The 18273-nt window shown below is 42.7% G+C and overlaps 1 protein-coding gene across 1 annotated transcript; it reads left to right on the top strand.

Moving 5' to 3' along the window:
- Positions 1-4506: 4506 nt before the first annotated feature.
- LOC139189097 (uncharacterized) lies at positions 4507-5405 on the top strand. The gene is made up of 2 exons (XM_070807363.1): positions 4507-4940; positions 5021-5405. The coding sequence occupies exons 1-2, from the start codon at positions 4713-4715 to the stop codon at positions 5342-5344; spliced, it is 552 nt and encodes a 183-aa protein (XP_070663464.1). The 5' UTR covers positions 4507-4712; the 3' UTR covers positions 5345-5405.
- Positions 5406-18273: the final 12868 nt, after the last annotated feature.

Raw genomic sequence — 18273 nt, 5'->3', positions numbered from 1 at the left:
AGCTGATTGTGCATGTGACAGGTGCTGACGAGGCTGAAAAAGCAGGTGCTTCTTCGATTTCTGAGATCGGCCCTCGTGGTCTCTGAGCAGCCCAGCTTTTGAGAAAGCAAACGCCTCTTCGATTTCTGAGATCGGTCCTCGTGGTCTCTGAGCAGCCCAGCTTTTGAGAAAGCAAACGCCTCTTCGATTTCTGAAGCTCCGTCGAGTGCAGATTTTTATAGAGGCTGACATTAAGTTCCACAGCACACTTGAATCTCTACCAGTAGAAGTTCATTTCTTGCACTTCTAAGATCTTGATTTGTCTGACCTCTTCCTTCTTCAACACATTTGAAAATGTCTGGACCCTTCGACCGTCGTTTTGACTTGAACCTTGGAGAAGAGACAGCCACGCCTTCTCCAGACAACATATGGCGCACATCCTTCATATCCCTTACTGGTCCCCTTACCGTTGGGGATTCTGTGATGAAGAATGATATGACCGCTGCAGTGGTGGCCAGGAACCTTCTCACTCCCAAAGATAACAGACTACTTTCCAAACGGTCTGATGAGTTGGCTGTTAAGGACTCTCTGGCTCTTAGTGTTCAGTGTGCAGGTTCTGTGTCTAATATGGCTCAACGCCTATTTGCTAGAACCCGCCAAGTTGAATCATTGGCTGCTGAAGTGATGAGTCTCAAACAGGAGATTAGAGGGCTCAAGCATGAGAATAAGCAGTTGCACCGGCTCGCCCATGACTATGCTACAAACATGAAGAGGAAGCTTGACCAAATGAAGGAATCTGATGGTAAGGTTTTACTTGATCATCAGCGGTTTGTGGGTTTGTTCCAAAGGCATTTATTGCCTTCGTCCTCTGGGGCTGTACCTGGTAATGAAGCTTCAAATGATGAACCTCCAATGCCTCCTCCTTCTGGGGTTTTGTCAAGTACTGAGGCTCCGGATAACCACCCTCCGGTGCTTTCTCTTTCTGGGGCTCTACCGACTGCTGAGACTTCCCCTAAGCAACCTTTGTGAAGGCTCCCTTTTGTTTGTTTATTTTGACTCATGTATATGTACATATTTGTGGCTTATCGAAAATATTAATAAATAAGCTTTGCTTCATTTCAACATATTGTGTTAAATACACCAAAGCCTTCTTCATAAAGTTCTTTGAATTTTTGCTTTTGTTGAAACCTGTATTGTTGAAGCTTTGTGAGTGAAGCATGTAGTTTGAGGTAGTGTTCCCTTAATTTCCCGAGTGAGGAAAACTTCTCGGTTGGAGACTTGAAAAATCCAAGTCACTGAGTGGTTGTGAGACTGCCGAGTATCAAGGTGCAGTAGCATATGGTGGGAGTCCCCCAAGTCTTCAGGCGAAGAGAGTTGCCGAATGAGGTGTCTCGCGTGTTACTAATTTGTCAAAGTAACGAATCCTTGTTTCGATGTCACACATTCGTATATGCTTTATCTAAAAATATTTCCAACTTTTGTGTGTTTGATGCTGCATGCTATTGACTAGACAAGATCAAGTGCAATTAGTAGCTTTTCTCTCTTTTTCATCTTTTCTTTGGTGGAATTGCTTTTCGTTTCCACTAATCAGCCTGAGTGGATGCAAGATAACACCTTTCTCTATAGCTCAGATTGCAAAGTCGTCTTCATGAAAGTTTTTCCTTATCTTGTGAACTACAACATATCCAAATTTGAGATCCATCGGAGTAGTACAACTTCAGAAATTCAAGTATGATGAGTAACTGTTCATCAATATTCTGTTAATCCGTCAGACTTGTTGTGAGCTTCGAAACTCCATTTTCTCTTGTTCAGATCAACATACTTTCTTCATTGAAGTTGTTCCTCAGCTTGTGAACTACAACATATCCAAATTTGAGATCCCTCGGAGCAGTATAACTCCAGAAATCCAGGTATGATGAATGACTGGTTATTATTTTTCTGTCAACCCGTCAGATTTGTTGTGAGCTTCGAAATTCCATTTTCTCTTGTTCAGATCAACATACTTTCTTCATTGAAGTTGTTCCTCAGCTTGTGAACTACAACATATCCAAATTTGAGATCCCTCGGAGCAGTATAACTCCAGAAATCCAGGTATGATGAATGACTGGTTATTATTTTTCTGTCAACCCGTCAGATTTGTTGTGAGCTTCGAAACTCCATTTTCTATTGTTCAGATCGGCATGCTTTCTTCATTGAAGTTGTTCCTCATCAACTCTTTCATAACATATCAAAAATTCAGGATGAACTAACGGTTAAATATTTCCGGATCTTCGAAACATCACAACAGCTTCGAAATCTGCAAGAAGCCGACTATCATGTTTGGAGCTTCAACACGTTAATTTCCGTCGCTCAAACAGAAACGATTCCTTCTTGAAAGTTGTTCATCTGCTCAAGAACTAGAGGGTGTCCAAAATTCAGCTCCATTGGAGAAAAGCAGCAGCTGAAAAAATTTGATAGAGGAAAGGAGGCGAAGCTTTGTTGGATTTCTAGGCTGGGGAAGATTCCAGTTTTTGTAGCAACTTCAGTACTGGTGAATTGCTTGTATTTTTGTCCATAACTAAATTTTGGACTTTGAATTATTATTTGATCTATTATAATATGTTTGGGAACATATATAAGTGAATAAATAAGAGGGAAGATTTTGGGCCCTTGTGGGTGTAAAACAAAAAATGTTTATGTTTACCCAAGTGTTTTTGTACAAGTTCAAGGGCATCTTGGGTTTTGTCTCCAAAATTTGTTTATTTGGAGCAAGGTTTTGTGTTGAAGCTTTGTAGGTGAAGCTTTGGTGTTGAACCTTTCTAGGTAAAGCTTTTTTAGGTGAAGCTTTGTGGGTGAAGCTTTGGAGGTGAAGCTTTGGTGTTGAACCTTTCTAGGTGAAGCTTTGATGGTGAAGCTTTGTAGATGAAGCTTTGTAGATGAAGCTTTCTAGGTGAAGCTTTGATGGTGAAGCTTTGATGGTGAAAGTATGTAGAGGGAGCTTTCTAGGTGAAGCTTTTTTAGGTGAAGCTTTGTAGGTGAAGCTTTTTTTTAAGTGAAGCTTTTCGGGTGAAGTTTTTTTTTTTGGGTGAAGCTTTGTGGGTGAAGCTTTGGAGGTGAAGCTTTGTGGGTGAAGCTTTGGAGGTGAAGCTTTGGAGGTGAAGCTTTGTGGGTGAAGCTTTGGAGGTGAAGCTTTTCGGGTGAAGCTTTTTGGATGAAGCTGTTTTTTTTTTTTTTTTTTTTTTTTTTTTTTTTTTTGGCGCTTGACACGGTCTTCATTTGCTTGTTTTGTAGTGACTGTGGAAGACGGATTGCTTTCTGATTGAGAAGGGTTCCGGCATCGCTTTGCACCATCTTCATGTGGGTAATATAGGAACTTCCTTATGTTTTGATCATGCATGTAGTGATAGAATTTGTTTCTTCTTATTGTAGATGTCAGAGCCTGGAAGTTCTAGTGATGAGGGCTCTTCTAGCTTTAGCTCTAAGTCTGAGTCTGCAATGTCGGAGTCTTCAGGGTCTTTGTTAGAGTCCGGTACTAGAGAAACATTGGATGATCTTCCCAACCGTCAAACTTTAGCTATTGCTAGTCCTTCCTCCATGGCGTTGGGTGAGGGGGTTGTTTTTGATGCCATACCCATAGTTCGCTCTGAGTTCACAGCAGACCATCTAAAGAATAACTTGTTAGATAATGAGAAGCAGGTTGAGGCGCTAAGGCAGTCATGTAATATCCCTCGTAGTGTAGGGATACGTTTGGTACATGATGAAGAATGGCCTTCTGAGCCTCCCCAGGGTCATGTTATGTTCTACACCCAGATATTACTGACTTTAGGGGTGAGACTACCTTTACATCCGTGGTTGCAAAAGATGTTATCTTTGATCGGATATGCACCTGGGCAACTCAATCCTGGTTTCTGGGATACTTTGATTGGATTTTATATCATTTGGATGGAGTGTGGGTTGTGTGAGCCTTCCTTCTATCAGTGGCGTTACTGTTACAAGATGCGCCCAGCAAAATCATGCACTGGTTATGCCGAGTGTGCATGTCGGAGTGAGAGAGAGCGTATTGTGTATGGTAAGAAAAAGGCATACTACACATGGAAAAACCGTTGGTGCTTTCTGTATAATGATTGGGAGTATGATAAGGGTGTCACGCCTGAGCGACGTGTGCTTACTCACTTCCAGACTGTAGGTTGTAACGTATCAACCGTTCGTACTATTTGCTATTTGTTGTGGTCTTTTCTTGCTTCTAACACTTTGCTTCATGTAGTGACGCGGGGCACCATCAAACTGTTTGGGCAGGAGCTATCTGACATAGAGAAGGTGTTGAGGGTGCCCAAAGAGGATAGACACTTAAGCAAGCTACGACCCTTATTTCGTCGGTACGGTTTCCAACCCTTAGTTTCCGAGAGCCAGGGACGATCGAGTAAGTTGTATCCTTCATGTAAACTTTGCTCTTTTCCTTACTTTATTTGGAAAGTTGTATTTCTTATTTTGATTTTCCTTATGCAGTGGAGAAGGTAAGCAAAAAAACAGGGACTAGCACCCATAAAAGGAAAGCACCAGTGTTAGTTCCTTCGGAAGACATCCTACCGCATAAGAAAATTCATAAGTTCCGAGGGGAACCATCCGTTAGACCTAAGTCCCAAGATGGGGTCCTTAAGGGGCCTGCCTTTAGGAAGACTGGAGTCGAGGCCGTTGAAAATGCTGCTGCCGTAGTTGCAGGAGAAGGGAGCCGACTGTTGCCTCCTCCTCTTACTATGGAGCACACTGTCCAGGAAAGTGATCCTGGTTCCCGCCATGAGGGGAAAGGCAAGGAAAGAGCTGGCAGTGTCCCGTGGAAGGACTTGAGGGTTGCCACGCGGCCAAAGGATTTTGGGGATATCAACAATTGCTTGGCAGGGCGTCGATTCGCCTTCGATGAGCTCGGAGAGCCCTTAGCTAAGGATGAATCGGATTGCGACCGGATGTTGAAGCTGTCTTCATATGTGAGTGTTACTTTGTCATTTCCTTACTTTTTCCTCTTTATTGTCATTATTTAGGTAGTGATGATCGTCTTGCCATGCAGGTCATGGCCGAGTATCACGACAGACTGCAAGAGGTTGAGCGGTACAAGGCAAAACTGAAGGAGAATAAGCAGCTTGTGGACGAAGCCCGAAGGAATAAGGGACTTTTGACTCAGGCTCTCCAACTGAAGGACGAAACCATGGAGAGCTTGAAAAGGCGAAATGGTGAGAACCTAAGGCTTAAGAAATTGTTTGAGGCAACTAAAAAACAGTTGGAGGTGGCTACCTTGGAGGTATCCAAGGTTAGGGGAGAATTGGATGGTGCCTTAGTTGAGATTTCTGAACTGGAGAAGAGCATTCCAACTGAAAGGGAGGCTGCTGTGTAAGAATACTTAAGTTCTTCGACCTTTCATCTTGCTATTAAACCCCACTGTGCTCAAGAAGCTCGCTTTGAAAAAAGGAAATGGATGGCCGTCCTTGATCGTTATGATGATGGGAGCATTCTTCGAAAATACCACGAAGATATAGATGAGCATTTGTCCTTGCTGTTGATCCTAGCAGCGAAGATGAGTCTGATAATGAAGGTAGTGCTGATGCACAGACTCAGCATGGTGAAGAGGATCTTGAGGATGCAGAGGATGATGGTAGGACGCGGAGTGATACTGCCAGGGGTTCGGCTTCAGATGAGAATGAATAGCAGTATCTTTACTATCTGCATGTATTCTGGATGTAGTAGTCTGATGTGTGTATAACATGTGCCCATGTTATAAGCTTGAGAGTTTTGGATTTTAGGTGTTATGAGTGTTTGCACTATTATTAATGCATGTTTGGCTATGTATGAATAGATCTATTGTTTGGATATAAGCCATTGTTTGGTTGTTCCTTTCTTTGTATAGTCTTGTCGACACATACTTAGATTTTGTTTCGTGTTGGATATATCTGCTTTGAGGTTTCAACACTTGAGTGTTCCCTTGCTGTAAAAGAGTGAGGGCTGAGTTGGCTAAATTACCTCTTTATTGAATTCATTGCCAAATGGCCTTCATTACATAGGATGCCGAACGGCTATAGCTCAACACTTGTACATCGTGAGTCTATTTGTAGTAGTACTTCAAGTGATCAGCGTTCCATGGATGGCCAAGGGTCTTGCCATCGGAGCTTCTAAGTGTGTAAGAGCCAGGGCGACTGATGCCAATGACTTCATACGGTCCATCCCAGTTTGGACTAAGTGTGCCTTCACTCGGGACTCTGTCGCAGAGTAATCTTTTCTTTAAGACCCAGTCTCCTATTTTGAAAGAACGAGGCTTGACCCTAGAGTCATAATAGTTGGAGATGCGCTGCTTGTAGGCGACATTCCTCAAGTGAGCTTGGTTTCTGTGTTCCTCGACTAAATCCAAGTTGAGGGTGAGTTGTTTGTCATTTTCACTTTGAATGTAGTTCTGGACTCGGAATGTTGCTTGCTCGAGCTCAACAGGGACAACCGCCTCTGTGCCAAAGGCAAGTGAGAATGGAGTTTCTCCTGTTGAAGTCCGATATGAAGTGCGATATGACCAAAGAACTTGGGGTACAAATTCTGGCCAACAGCCTTTAGCTTTGTCCAAGCTGGTTTTCAAAGTGCGCTTGATTATTTTGTTGATGGCCTCAACTTGTCCATTAGACTGGGGATGAGCTGGAGAGGCAAAGCATAAGTTGATGTTGAACTTAGAGCAGAACAACCTGAACTTCTTGTTGTCGAACTGTCGCCCATTGTCAGTGACTATCGCATTGGGAATGCCGAATCTACAAAGGATGTTCTTCCACACGAAGTCTTCTATCTTTGCCTCAGTAATGGTTGCCAAGGGTTCTACTTCGGCCCACTTTGTGAAGTAGTCCACTGCAACGACTGCGTAACAGACTTTGCCCTTCCATGCCGGCATTGGGCCGATCAAATCAAGTCCCCACTGGGCGAAGGGCCAAGGGCTGATCATAGGAGTAAGAGGCTCTGGAGGGGAATGAGGAATAGTCGCATATCGTTGACATTTGTCACATGAGCGGGATACTTTGATGGCATCCTGGTGGAGTGTTGGCCAGTAATATCCTTGGCGAAAAGTCTTGTGTGCTAGGGACCGAGATCCAGCATGATCTCCACAGACTCCCTCATGTATTTCCCGAAGGACGATTTCCGCCTCGGCAGGCGTAAGACACCTTAAGTATGGCAGGCTAAAACCTCGCTTATAGAGTTGATCATTGATGATCAGGTAGCGGGTAGACTTGTATCGAATTTGCTTAGCCTGGACTTTATCATTTGGGAGGGTGCCATGAGCAAGGAAATTATAGATCGGGGTGATCCAACTATCCCCCCGTTGTAAGTTACATACTTCTGCGGCCATGGTGCTTGGTGTTGCCAACAGTTCGACATGAATTTTTCTTCCAATCTTGTCTTCCACAGCTGAGGCGAGGCGAGCCAGGGCGTCTGCATGACTGTTTGCCGCTCGAGGAACTTGGGTGATCTGGTAGTGGAAGTGCTTGAGCAAAAGTTGTGTTTGCGCAAGATATGCTGCCATGGAGCTGTCCTTAGCATCAAAGTTGTTGGTAACCTGGTTGACCACCAATTGGGAGTCACTGAAAATATCAATTTGTTTAACCCCGAGGTGTTTGGCCAAACGTAATCCTGCTAGAAGGGCTTCATACTCGGCCTCATTATTTGATGCCTTGAATTTGAAACGAAGAGCATACTCCATTGCTACTTTGTCGGGTGTAGTCAAGACTAGTCCTGCTCCACAGCCCTGTTGGTTGGATGAGCCATCAACATACAGACTCCATGCTGGGGTTCTTGGTTCTATCTTCTGAGCTTCCGGGGGTAATGAAGCCACTGCTTCAGGTGTAGAAGCAATGTCAACCGGATATGTGAAGTCGGCAATGAAGTCTGCCACTGCTTGGCCCTTCTCAGCTGGCTTTGGTTGGTAGGAGATGTCAAACTCACCCAACGCTATTGCCCATTTGATCATTCGCCCTGAAGTGTCAGGACTTTGGAGTATCTGTCGAAGAGGATAATTGGTAAGCACGATGATGGAGTGCGCTTGGAAGTAAGGGCGGAGTTTTCGAGCAGACATGACCAATGCCAGAGCCAATTTCTCAATGTTAGAGTACCGTGTCTCCGCATCTTGTAAGGCTTTGCTAGCGTAGTAGACAGGTCGCTCAATATTCCCATCCTTTCGAATGAGAACGGAACTTACGGCTGAAGCTGATACCGATAGGTAGATAATGAGAATGTCTCATACCTCGGGCTTGGAGAGTAGAGGGGCTTTACTCATGTACTCCTTGAGGTTTTTGAATGCCTCGGCACATTCATCAGTCCATGTAATGTACTTCCTACTTCCCTTAAGTGCTTTAAAAAAGGGAGCACATTTGTCTGTGGCCTTAGAAATGAACCTGGTTAAGGCTGCCACCTTGCCAGTAAGACTCTGGATGTCCTTTGAAGTTACTGGTTCCTTCATGTCGAGGATTGCTTTGATCTTCTCGGGATTAGCTTCAATGCCTCGTTGGCTAATCATAAAACCTAAGAATTTGCCAGAGCCTACGCCGAAGGCACATTTGTTGGGGTTTAACCTCATTCGATACCTCTTCAAAATAGTGAAAGTTTCAGATAGGTTGGTGATGTGTTGGTCAGCATGTTTGCTCTTGACTAACATATCATCAACGTAAACTTCCATGCTCTTCCCAATCTGCTCGGCGAACATTGAGTTGACTAGTCTCTGATAAGTCGCTCCTGCATTCTTTAGGCCGAAAGGCATGACTTTATAGCAGTATAGTCCTCTGTCGGTAGTGAAGGCTGTGTGTTCTTGATCCGAAGGGTTCATGAGGATTTGGTTGTATCCTGAGTAAGCATCCATGAAGCTCAGGAGTTCACACCCGGCCGTAGAGTCTATAAGTCTGTCAATAAGAGGAAGAGGGAAGCTATCTTTCGGACACCCTTTGTTTAGGTCGGTGTAGTCAACACACATTCTCCACAAGACCTTTTGAAGCAAAAGACTTTCTTTGGTCGGATTTTTCTTAACAAGGACCACATTTGCTACCCATGTCGGGTAATTGACTTCGCGGACAAAGCCTATGCCTTTGAGTTTTTCAACTTCTGCTTTCATTGCCTCGTATCGTTCAGCGTCATAAGATCTTCGCTTCTGTCTCACCGGCTTGATCTTGGGGTCAATACTCAAACGATGACAGATGACATCGGGAGAGATGCCTGGCATGTCCTCGTATGACCAGGCGAAGACTTCAGTGTTCTCTTTCAAAAAAGATATCAATGCTAACCGAAGGGGTGGTGACAATGTGGTGCCAATCTTCACCATGCGATCTGGATAATCTCTTGAGATAGGTACCTTCTCCAACTCTTCAGCAGGTTGGGCTTGCTGGGTGAAAGAGTCATCTCGAGGATCATCGGGTTGATTGTTGCTATCAGGAAGATCCAAGTTCGCTTCATCTAGGCTGGTCTTTGTGACTTGGTCATGTACAGACAGGGTTTCCTTGGGTCCGGGTAAGTGTTGTTGCTTAACTGAAGTGTTGTAACATGATCATGCACTAAGCTGATCTCCTCTGATGTAGCCGTTGCCATGGGGGGTTGGAAATTTCATCAACAGCATATGCGTGGATACCATAGCCTTGAGATCATTGATGCCTGTGCGCCCAAAGATGACATTGTATGCCGTTGGGCAGTCAACCACTAGGAAGTTAGTGGTAATGGTAGCCGTGTAAGGGCCTGTACCAATAGTAAAGGGTAAATGTATGCTCCCTAAGGGTTGCACGATATCACCGGAGAAGCTTATCAGAGGAGAAATCGAGCGATCGAGCAAGTGTTCAGCTACACTGAGTGCCCTGAAAGCTTCGGCAAACATGATATTGACCGAAGCCCATGTGTCTACGAGGATTCGTCGAACATCAAAGTTGGCTATGTGAGCCTCCACGATCAATGGGTCGTTATGAGGGTAGATGATGCCTCTTTCTTCCTCAGGGTAGAAACATATCGGATCCCAGTTAGGCTTTTGATACTTCCCTCCCCTGATGTCTTCCACGTGAAACACTTGGTGACCAGGCCTCAGAATTCGTTCACTGTTTTTCATGGCCCTATTGGAAGATTCAAATATGGGTGTGCCGCCGCTTATGGAATATATGACATTCACCTGGCGTTGGTTACGGTTATCCCTTTGAGGGTGAAGGAGGAATTGATCAATTTTTCCTTCTCGTGCCAAAGCTTCAATACGATCACGGAGGATGATACATTTCTCGCTATCATGGCCGTTATGCTCATGGTAGCAACAAAACATGCCCGCGTTATTCGGGGGCGTGTAATCTGGGTGCCTCGGCTTTGGCTTTGGTATCAGGTGAGCTATGCTGGGGTAAATGGCCGCGCATGTGGCATTCAAGGGCGTGTATGTCTCATACCTTGGGGTAGGGGGTATCTTGACGCGGGTTTGACCCACTGCATTGACTGCCTGGGGGCGAGCGTTATTGTGGCGATACCCTTGGTTATCGGGATAGTGTCCCTTACTCTTTTTACTGAAATGAGAGTGGTGAGGATGGAAATCCTTCCTCTTGCCTTGAAATTGATATGTCTGTTGATTCGGCGAAGCATTATGCAAGGCATGGGGAGGTGCCACTGCTGTTTGGAAAGTCGAGGTCTTCTCATTTAGGTGAGTCTGGCTTCTACCTCCCACTTGTTGATAAAGGATGGTTGTAGGGGGTTTCTCCTGATATGTCTTTGCCTCGGCGGAGGCATGGTTATAAGCCTGCGCCATCACCTCAGAGTAAGTCTTCCAAGTATTGGCATTGATCATGTATTTAAAGAAACAATCACGTAGGCCTGCCGTGAAGGCTTTGAGGGCAGTCTTGTCGTCCGCCTCGGCACACCGGGAGTATTCATGGCTGAAGCGGCCAGCATACATACGTAATGACTCGTCTGGCTTCTGGCGGATAGTGTACAAGTCATCTGCAGAGTGCAAGTGATCGGTTTGGAAAATGTGTTGGGAAACAAATAGTTTCCTCAATTCCTCAAATGAGTCTACCGTCTCAGGTGTAAGACGACAATACCAATTTAGAGCTCCACCAGAGAGGGTGGAGGGGAAGAGAAGACATCGCTCTTCGTCGGTGTGCATCCGGTATGCCATGGTGGACTCAAAGAGGTTAAGGTGCTCAATCGGGTCCTCTTTTCCAGTATAAAGTTGCAAGCCAAGCTTTTGCTTTGTCTTTGCTTGAAGGGGGGTGTTGAGGATCCTCCTTGTAAGAGGGCCAGGCCTGGGTTGGTTCCAGTCAGGTATTTCAGCCTGACGTTCAGCCTTCAACTTATTTACTTCCTCAAGAAGTTGTAGGACAAGGGGGTCCTGAGCGGAGTTATGTGCCACTGGAGCTTTCTTTCGTAAATCTCCATCTCCTCTTGGAATTAGGAAGGTTTGATCAAGGGCATGTGATTTTTCCCTGGACTCGCTGTACTGGCTTCCAGGGTATGTCTGTCGGAACACCTCTTAGTCCCCTGTACCCTCATGTCTCTCTAGGACTTGTTGCCCCTTCCCCAAATTGATGGCCGGCTCGGGCCGTGGCAGGGGACCGAGTCTCTCAGAAATCCTTGGGTCATTAATCTTTGAGCTTATATGGATGGAATTCTCTCGACGTTGCTTCAGGAAATCCCGACAATCGCGAAAGACGGCTTTCGATCCTTCTGCCCCTTCAGCAAAGAGGTGTCTCCCTCCACTTCTCATGGTTCGGGTCAAAGCAACTGGGTTAAGAGAAGCCTCATGTTGATTATCAAATCGAGGGGTAATCTGTTCCCTATCAGGGATATCTATGTCGAATGCATGTGACCCTCCATGTTGGAGGGCACCCAGTTGATGGTTGACTTCCACGGGGGCAACAAGCTCGCGTGTCTGAGCTTGCCTAGCTTCGTGAAGTGTCTCGAAGAGCTTCTCATATTGCTCCTAGAGGACCTCATTCCTCATTGCTATCTTGTTGTTCTGAGCTTCCAAATCATCGACTTTAGCTTGAAGAAGAACTCGTTTTCCTTCCTTCTTTCGTTGTTTCGCACTATGTGCAAGGGGGGTGTCATTCTGTGTGCTGTGGCTTCCTTCGCTTCCCATGTTGGAGAGGGATGCCTGGTCAAAAGAAAGTGTACGAATGATAGAAACCAGCTTGACACAGCTGAAGAGAGTAGGAATAAGTGTCGGTTCCCACAGACGGCGCCAAATGTTGATGCACAAAATCAGCGAAGACTTTGGTACAACAGAAAGTGTCAGGTTTTGTGACCTTCGCTTGGTTGCTTCGGTCACTAGTGAGGATAAGTACGTAAATGAATAGAGACAGAGAAGCAAACACAGGATGTACGTGGTTCACCCAGATTGGCTACGTCCACGGAGTAGAGGAGTTCTTATTAGTAGTGAAGGGCTTACACAAGTACAAAGGATCAAGCTCTCAATTTAGTGAGTTCTTGTGAATGATTTAACACAAATGGCATTAGCCAATATTGTGGGGGAATGACCCCTATTTATAGAAAAACTTGTAGCTTTGTCACATTGACATGTGTCATGTTATGATTGGTTCTTGATGTCGACACGTGCTGTGCTCTGATTGGCTTCTAATCTTGACACGTGTCGAGTAGTGATTGGCCTCCTGGTCGGAGGGGAACTCTTCTGGGTCCTTGACAGTATAGCGTTGGCCGGTGCTTGGTAGTTTCGGGATTGGTCAAGTATGGTACAAACACTATGAATGCATGATACAATTTCCAAGAATTCAATTAACGAGATTGTGATAAACAACCTTCACTACTCATGAATATAAACTTGTAACGATTAGGTGAAACTCATTTATATTCTAGCATCTAATTCATGCATGAAAACTAAGTATGCATCCTTAATAAACATACAAGAATCAGTTATGAATAAAATAGATAATTGAATTGCAATCACAACTTATCAAATCACAATTGGAAGAAATCAATTCAAATCTCAAGCATGTTCATGGCTTCAAACTTCCCCCTAACTAAATAGGGGTTTAGCCACTCATAATTGCAACAAAATTAGAAAATAACAAAGTAGACATTGAAAGCAAGAACGGAGTACACCTAAAACGCTCCAAAGTTCCAAGCTTGAAACGTCAAGGACCTTTGTTTTCACCACCTTGTTGTAGCACAAGTGTCTAGGATGTGTTTGGATATATGGATGGAATGGATTTGCACGGCTAAGAGATGAAAGTGTATGGATTGCTGAGAAGTAGTATGGCTAGATGAATGGATGGAGGTCACGGCAAGGAAATTGTGTTTGTGAATGAAGTTGTGAGATGTGAAATGTAGTGTCTTTGGATGATGGCCCCCAAATTATGGTGAAGGGTGGATGTATTTATAGGCTAGGGAGAGGAGTGTATGGAGTTGTAATGAGTGGATGTAATGGGTGTAGTGGGTGAGTGTTGTGGTAATGAGTTAATGTTATGGGTGTAGTGGGTGAGTGTTGTGGTAATGAGTGGATGTTATGGGTGTAGTGGATGAATGTTTGGTAATGAGTGGATGTAATGGGTATAGTGGATGAGTGTTTGGTCATGAGTAATGTTTGGTAATGAGTGGATGTAATGGGTGTAGTGGGTGAGTGTTTGGTAATGAGTGGATGTAATGGGTGTAGTGGATGAGTGTTTGATAATGAGTGGATGTAATGGGTGTAGTGGGTGGATGTAATGGGTGTAGTGAATGAGTGGATGTAATGGGTGTAGTGGATGGATGTTTGGAGAATGGATGTGTTGGGTGAAATGAGTGGATGTAGTGGTAGGTGAATGTGTTGGGTGAAATGAGTGGATGTAGTGGTAGGTGAGTGGATGTAGTGGTAGGTGAATGTATGTGTTGGGTGAAATGAGTGTGCTAAAATGGTTATTTATAGGGAGAGGATGATGCACAAACTTCAAATTTAGTCCATTCCTTTTGCTCCAAGCATATGCTATCCATTCCATGCCCAAAAATGCTCCAAAATGCACTTCTTTGCCACATTAACCCTTTGGACCTACAAACACACGAAAATAGCTTAAAATACTAAAATAACTACGAACTAACAACATAAATGCCAAGAAACAAGCTAACTAAGTCGCATAAATATGCTCCTATCAATAGGCTTCTCCATCAAGGTATCAAACATCCTAAAATTCACAAATACATTTCTCTACTCCCAAAATGGAAGAGAATACTCCCCACACATCCAAAATCCTTGAAGCTTTGAAACTCTAAAGCTCTCAAGAAAATCCCGAAGGATCAAGAAAGCCCTCTTCGTTCTTCGTCAAATCCTCCTTCAAGATCAAAGCCCTAACGGCCCTTAAAGAACTTCCACCAATTTAAGATCAAGCCTCGACGACCCTTGAAGAAAGTGTTCATCGTTCATCATCCGTTCATTATAAAATCAAGCCCCAACGACCCTTTGGATCAACAACATCAACAAATCCGCACAATCCTCCTTCAAGATCAAGCCCCAACGGCCCTTGAAGAACTTCCACCAATTCAAGATCAAGCCTTGACGGCCCTTGAAGAAAGTGTTCATCGTTCATCATTCGTTTATCCTAAGATCAAGCCCCAACGACCCTTTGGATCAACAACATCAACAAATCCGTACAATCATTCTTCAAGATCAAGCCCAAAAGCCCTTGAAGATCTGTTCATTCGTCAACCTTCAAGATCAAGCCCAAAAGCCCAAGCCCTTGAAGAAATCCACACAACCATTCTTCAAAATCAAGCTCAAAAGCCCTTGAAGAAACTTCCAACCATTCATCCAAGATCAAGCCTTGACGGCCCTTGGATCAATCGCACATCCACAAATCAACACCTTACGGAGATCGAATTAGAGGATCAAAATTGAGAGAGATTGTAACCCCAAAATCATTAACACCAAAATATTTCTTTGTACACGTGTTCTTGTTTCAAGAAATTTCTGTGTTCACAAGTATGGTACCATGAATTTTTTTGAGTCAGAATAAGGCGGATCAGAATACAAGTGCTTTTTATTTTCAGTTATGGACTAGCCGGCTCTTATTGGGTTGACTATATGAACGATCAGCGGAATCACCATACCTTGTTTTTGGAATGGTAGGCAAGGCCTGCAAGTCTTGCCAATAATGAACACAATTGCTTTGAAAGACATGGAATCTGATCTAACTAGGGATCAGGTTAGTTTCTTATATCTTAGAGATTCCTACAATCTATGGATTGGCTTATGTCTCGAGTAATCACAATCTACAGGGAAAGAATATCTATATCCGCTAGAGATATATATCCCCTTCTGTTGTATCTTTCTTATGGATAAGACACTTTGTGAGATTCAAGGGTTGTATCTTGGAGTTGTAGGCAGCCGTTATAATCGGCACGTAGGGAGGTGTCTACTGCTTTAGGACAGTAACAACACCCCTCTCTTGATATCACAGGCCAGCTTTGTTTATTGATATTTGTGTTGATGCATTTAGGTATTATCTAATTGATTGAATTTACATGTGTATTATGATTATGATCATTTATATTATCCTACAACTAAGGCTGTAATACAATTGCAAAAATTTTGAGTGGTTATATTTGTTTGTCTTTTTTCTTTTTTTTTGTCAAATGATAGATTTTGTTAGATTAGATGTTAGATTAATCACTGACAGAGTTCAAACCAAAGCCATAATGCAATGGCTCAATATCTTTCCACATTTGTGATAAAGGGCCATTTGCGAGTGGTTATATTTGTTGTTAGAGAGATTATATTCACACACCCCAAATTACTTCTCCCACATCCTTTTAATTTTTTAATAATTTCTACTCACCACTAACACTTGATAGAAAAATATTAAAAAATTAAAAAGGTGTGAGGGAAGTAATTTAGGATGTGTGAATATAATCTCCCTTGTTAATTGGTAGATGTGATTGTTTAACCTATTTATATTATTATATATATGCATCTCTCTACAATTGGAGAAAATGTTTCAATGCATGAGTTTGTTTACTGTGCATTTGAAATCTATTTCATTGTTCATTGAAAGCATCAATAAGGGTGCGCTTGTTGCACCGAACTATTTCAGACTGAACTATCTTCAAGGACTAAGCTGGACTGGCTTAGAATAAACTAAACTAGACTGATTTAGTGAAGTGTTTTACTGCAGTGTCAGATTAAGAAGCAGAATAATAAAATTTTCAACATGCAATTCACAAATCCAACACCAAATTAGCACAAACGACTCAAATTTTCAACCAAAATTAACTTAGTATATGCACTAAAATGCTAAATTTCAAAATACCAAGTTCAAAAATCACCAAAAACCATCATTTGGGTCCAAACATGGACTCTCTTCTTCTTTTTCACTGGAAATTACAAGTAGCAACATAAAATTGATTCTTCAATTGTGAGAAAATTGCAATTTTCTCCCTAATCTAATCCCCAAATTCAAGTCAACTCTTGATGCTTGACCAGAAAATTCTAAAACTTGACAAGAAATGTAGATGCAAATTTTCTATTTTCCTAATGAAAATTTGGGATAAATTGCTAATTAGATTTGAAAATTTGAAAATTGGAGACAGAGATGGGGGAGGGAGTTATCAAATGTCTTATGGGAAGCCATATTTGATGAGCTCCTCATTCTCGAACTTGTCGAGCTCATGAAAATGGTGAAATTGCCGACGAACAGTTGAGCTTTGACGCAGAACACCATGTTTCTCCCTTTAGAATTCGATCGCCGCAGAAGAAAGCAACGAACTTAGGAGAGAAGCTAGGCCTTCCAAGTTCCTGTTTTCATTGAAGCCCAGGGCAGCTAAGCAGACGAAGGCGATATAGGATGCAGGCGAGAGTGGACGAAGGGAATAGAGGACGAAGGAAGGTCTTAGCTAGTCTTGTAGGTTTCGAGGTCTCTCGTTAAGACTAGCTATTGAAGCCGTTTGTGAATGCGAGTCCCACGTAGTACCATTAATGTTAGTCCCGCAAGCCACGAACCACAAGACTGCATTAATACTTAATCCAATCCAATCCAATCCAATGAAGGCTAACGAGGGTAAACAAATACCCCCAAGTACTTTAATACCACGACTTCCATATTCTGTCATTTATTTTTTGGGATTGTTAATACATGCTTTCATTGTTATGTTTTTCCCAGCCCTTCTGTTTCTATAACTTACAATCTAAAATAGAATTGTTAAGGCCATCTCCAATGGAGAAGGCTAAAGGTCCAAAAACAAAAAAAAATGACCTAATTTGCCCAAATACTCATCTCCAACCGATGGCTGAGCTATAATTTTACAGAGCCCGCCAGGCCATCATTTGGCTAAAAGGGCATTAGGTTGGCCAAAAGTAGCCTCTCTCTTAACCCTTTTTTTGGGGTAAGCTATTTAGTTGCAATAATTGATTTAAATTCAACGGTTAGATTTGAAAACATCCAAAGGTAGTTGAATTAAATTACCTATAAATTTACAGTTGCAATAATATGATTTACCTATGAATTTACAGTTATAAGTTAAATTCTCATGAAAACATCCAAAGGTAGTAACATTTGTTTCTTCATATACTACTGTAAGTTTAGTGCGTGTATGATTTAATTTATAACTGTAAATTATTGACTTTTTGTGTTGCATGAGAATTTCTTACTAGAAAACTAACTTGATTATTTAAGATCTGAGTATATCGATAATTTTCTCTAGAAGCGAAGTGGGATTATTCGATTTGATCTTTTCTCTTAATCAAGAAACTATCATAACAAAGTCTATCTAGAAATACCAAAGCATCTGAGAATCCTTGTATCACATTACATTACATAACTTGCATTTGCATATTGTTTATTTTATGTGAGTACTTTAATCCCATGCCTAACAATAGTTTGCGGACTGCATCTCTCTCTTGAATTATAATAGTATTTTCACCACACGGTTAATCTTCTTCTTAGTTTGTGTTTCCAAGTTGTTTGGCTTAACCTTCTGTGTGGGTAGTGATATGTAAATGAAATTTTAACTAGTATTGACATTGTTTGGCTTAACATTTGAAAAACTATGCAAAATAAAGTATTATAAAAAGAACTCGATAGAGTTGGGTAAACCCGAACCCAATTAAAACTCAGACCCGACAAAACCCTCATGAAACCAAACCCAACCCAAAGTCGAATAGTCAAAGTTGGGTTAGGTTTGCGTTGACCATCCAACGTGCCGCGTTGCAACCCTAGTATAGAATACTCCAGATGCAGGTAGGCGATTTTTGTTGAATTTGTAAAGAGCCATTGTGTCACATATCGACTAGTAAACCATGCATCCACTTTCAAAAACTCTAACAATTCAAGAGGTCTCCCAAACCAAGAGGACCAATTCTACAACCGTTCC

This window comes from Malus domestica, chromosome 11 (genome assembly GCF_042453785.1).
Source record: "Malus domestica chromosome 11, GDT2T_hap1".
NCBI classification, from domain to species: Eukaryota; Viridiplantae; Streptophyta; class Magnoliopsida; order Rosales; family Rosaceae; genus Malus; species Malus domestica.
Note: the sequence above shows the minus strand (reverse complement) of the source record. Positions and strands in the feature narration are given on the sequence as shown.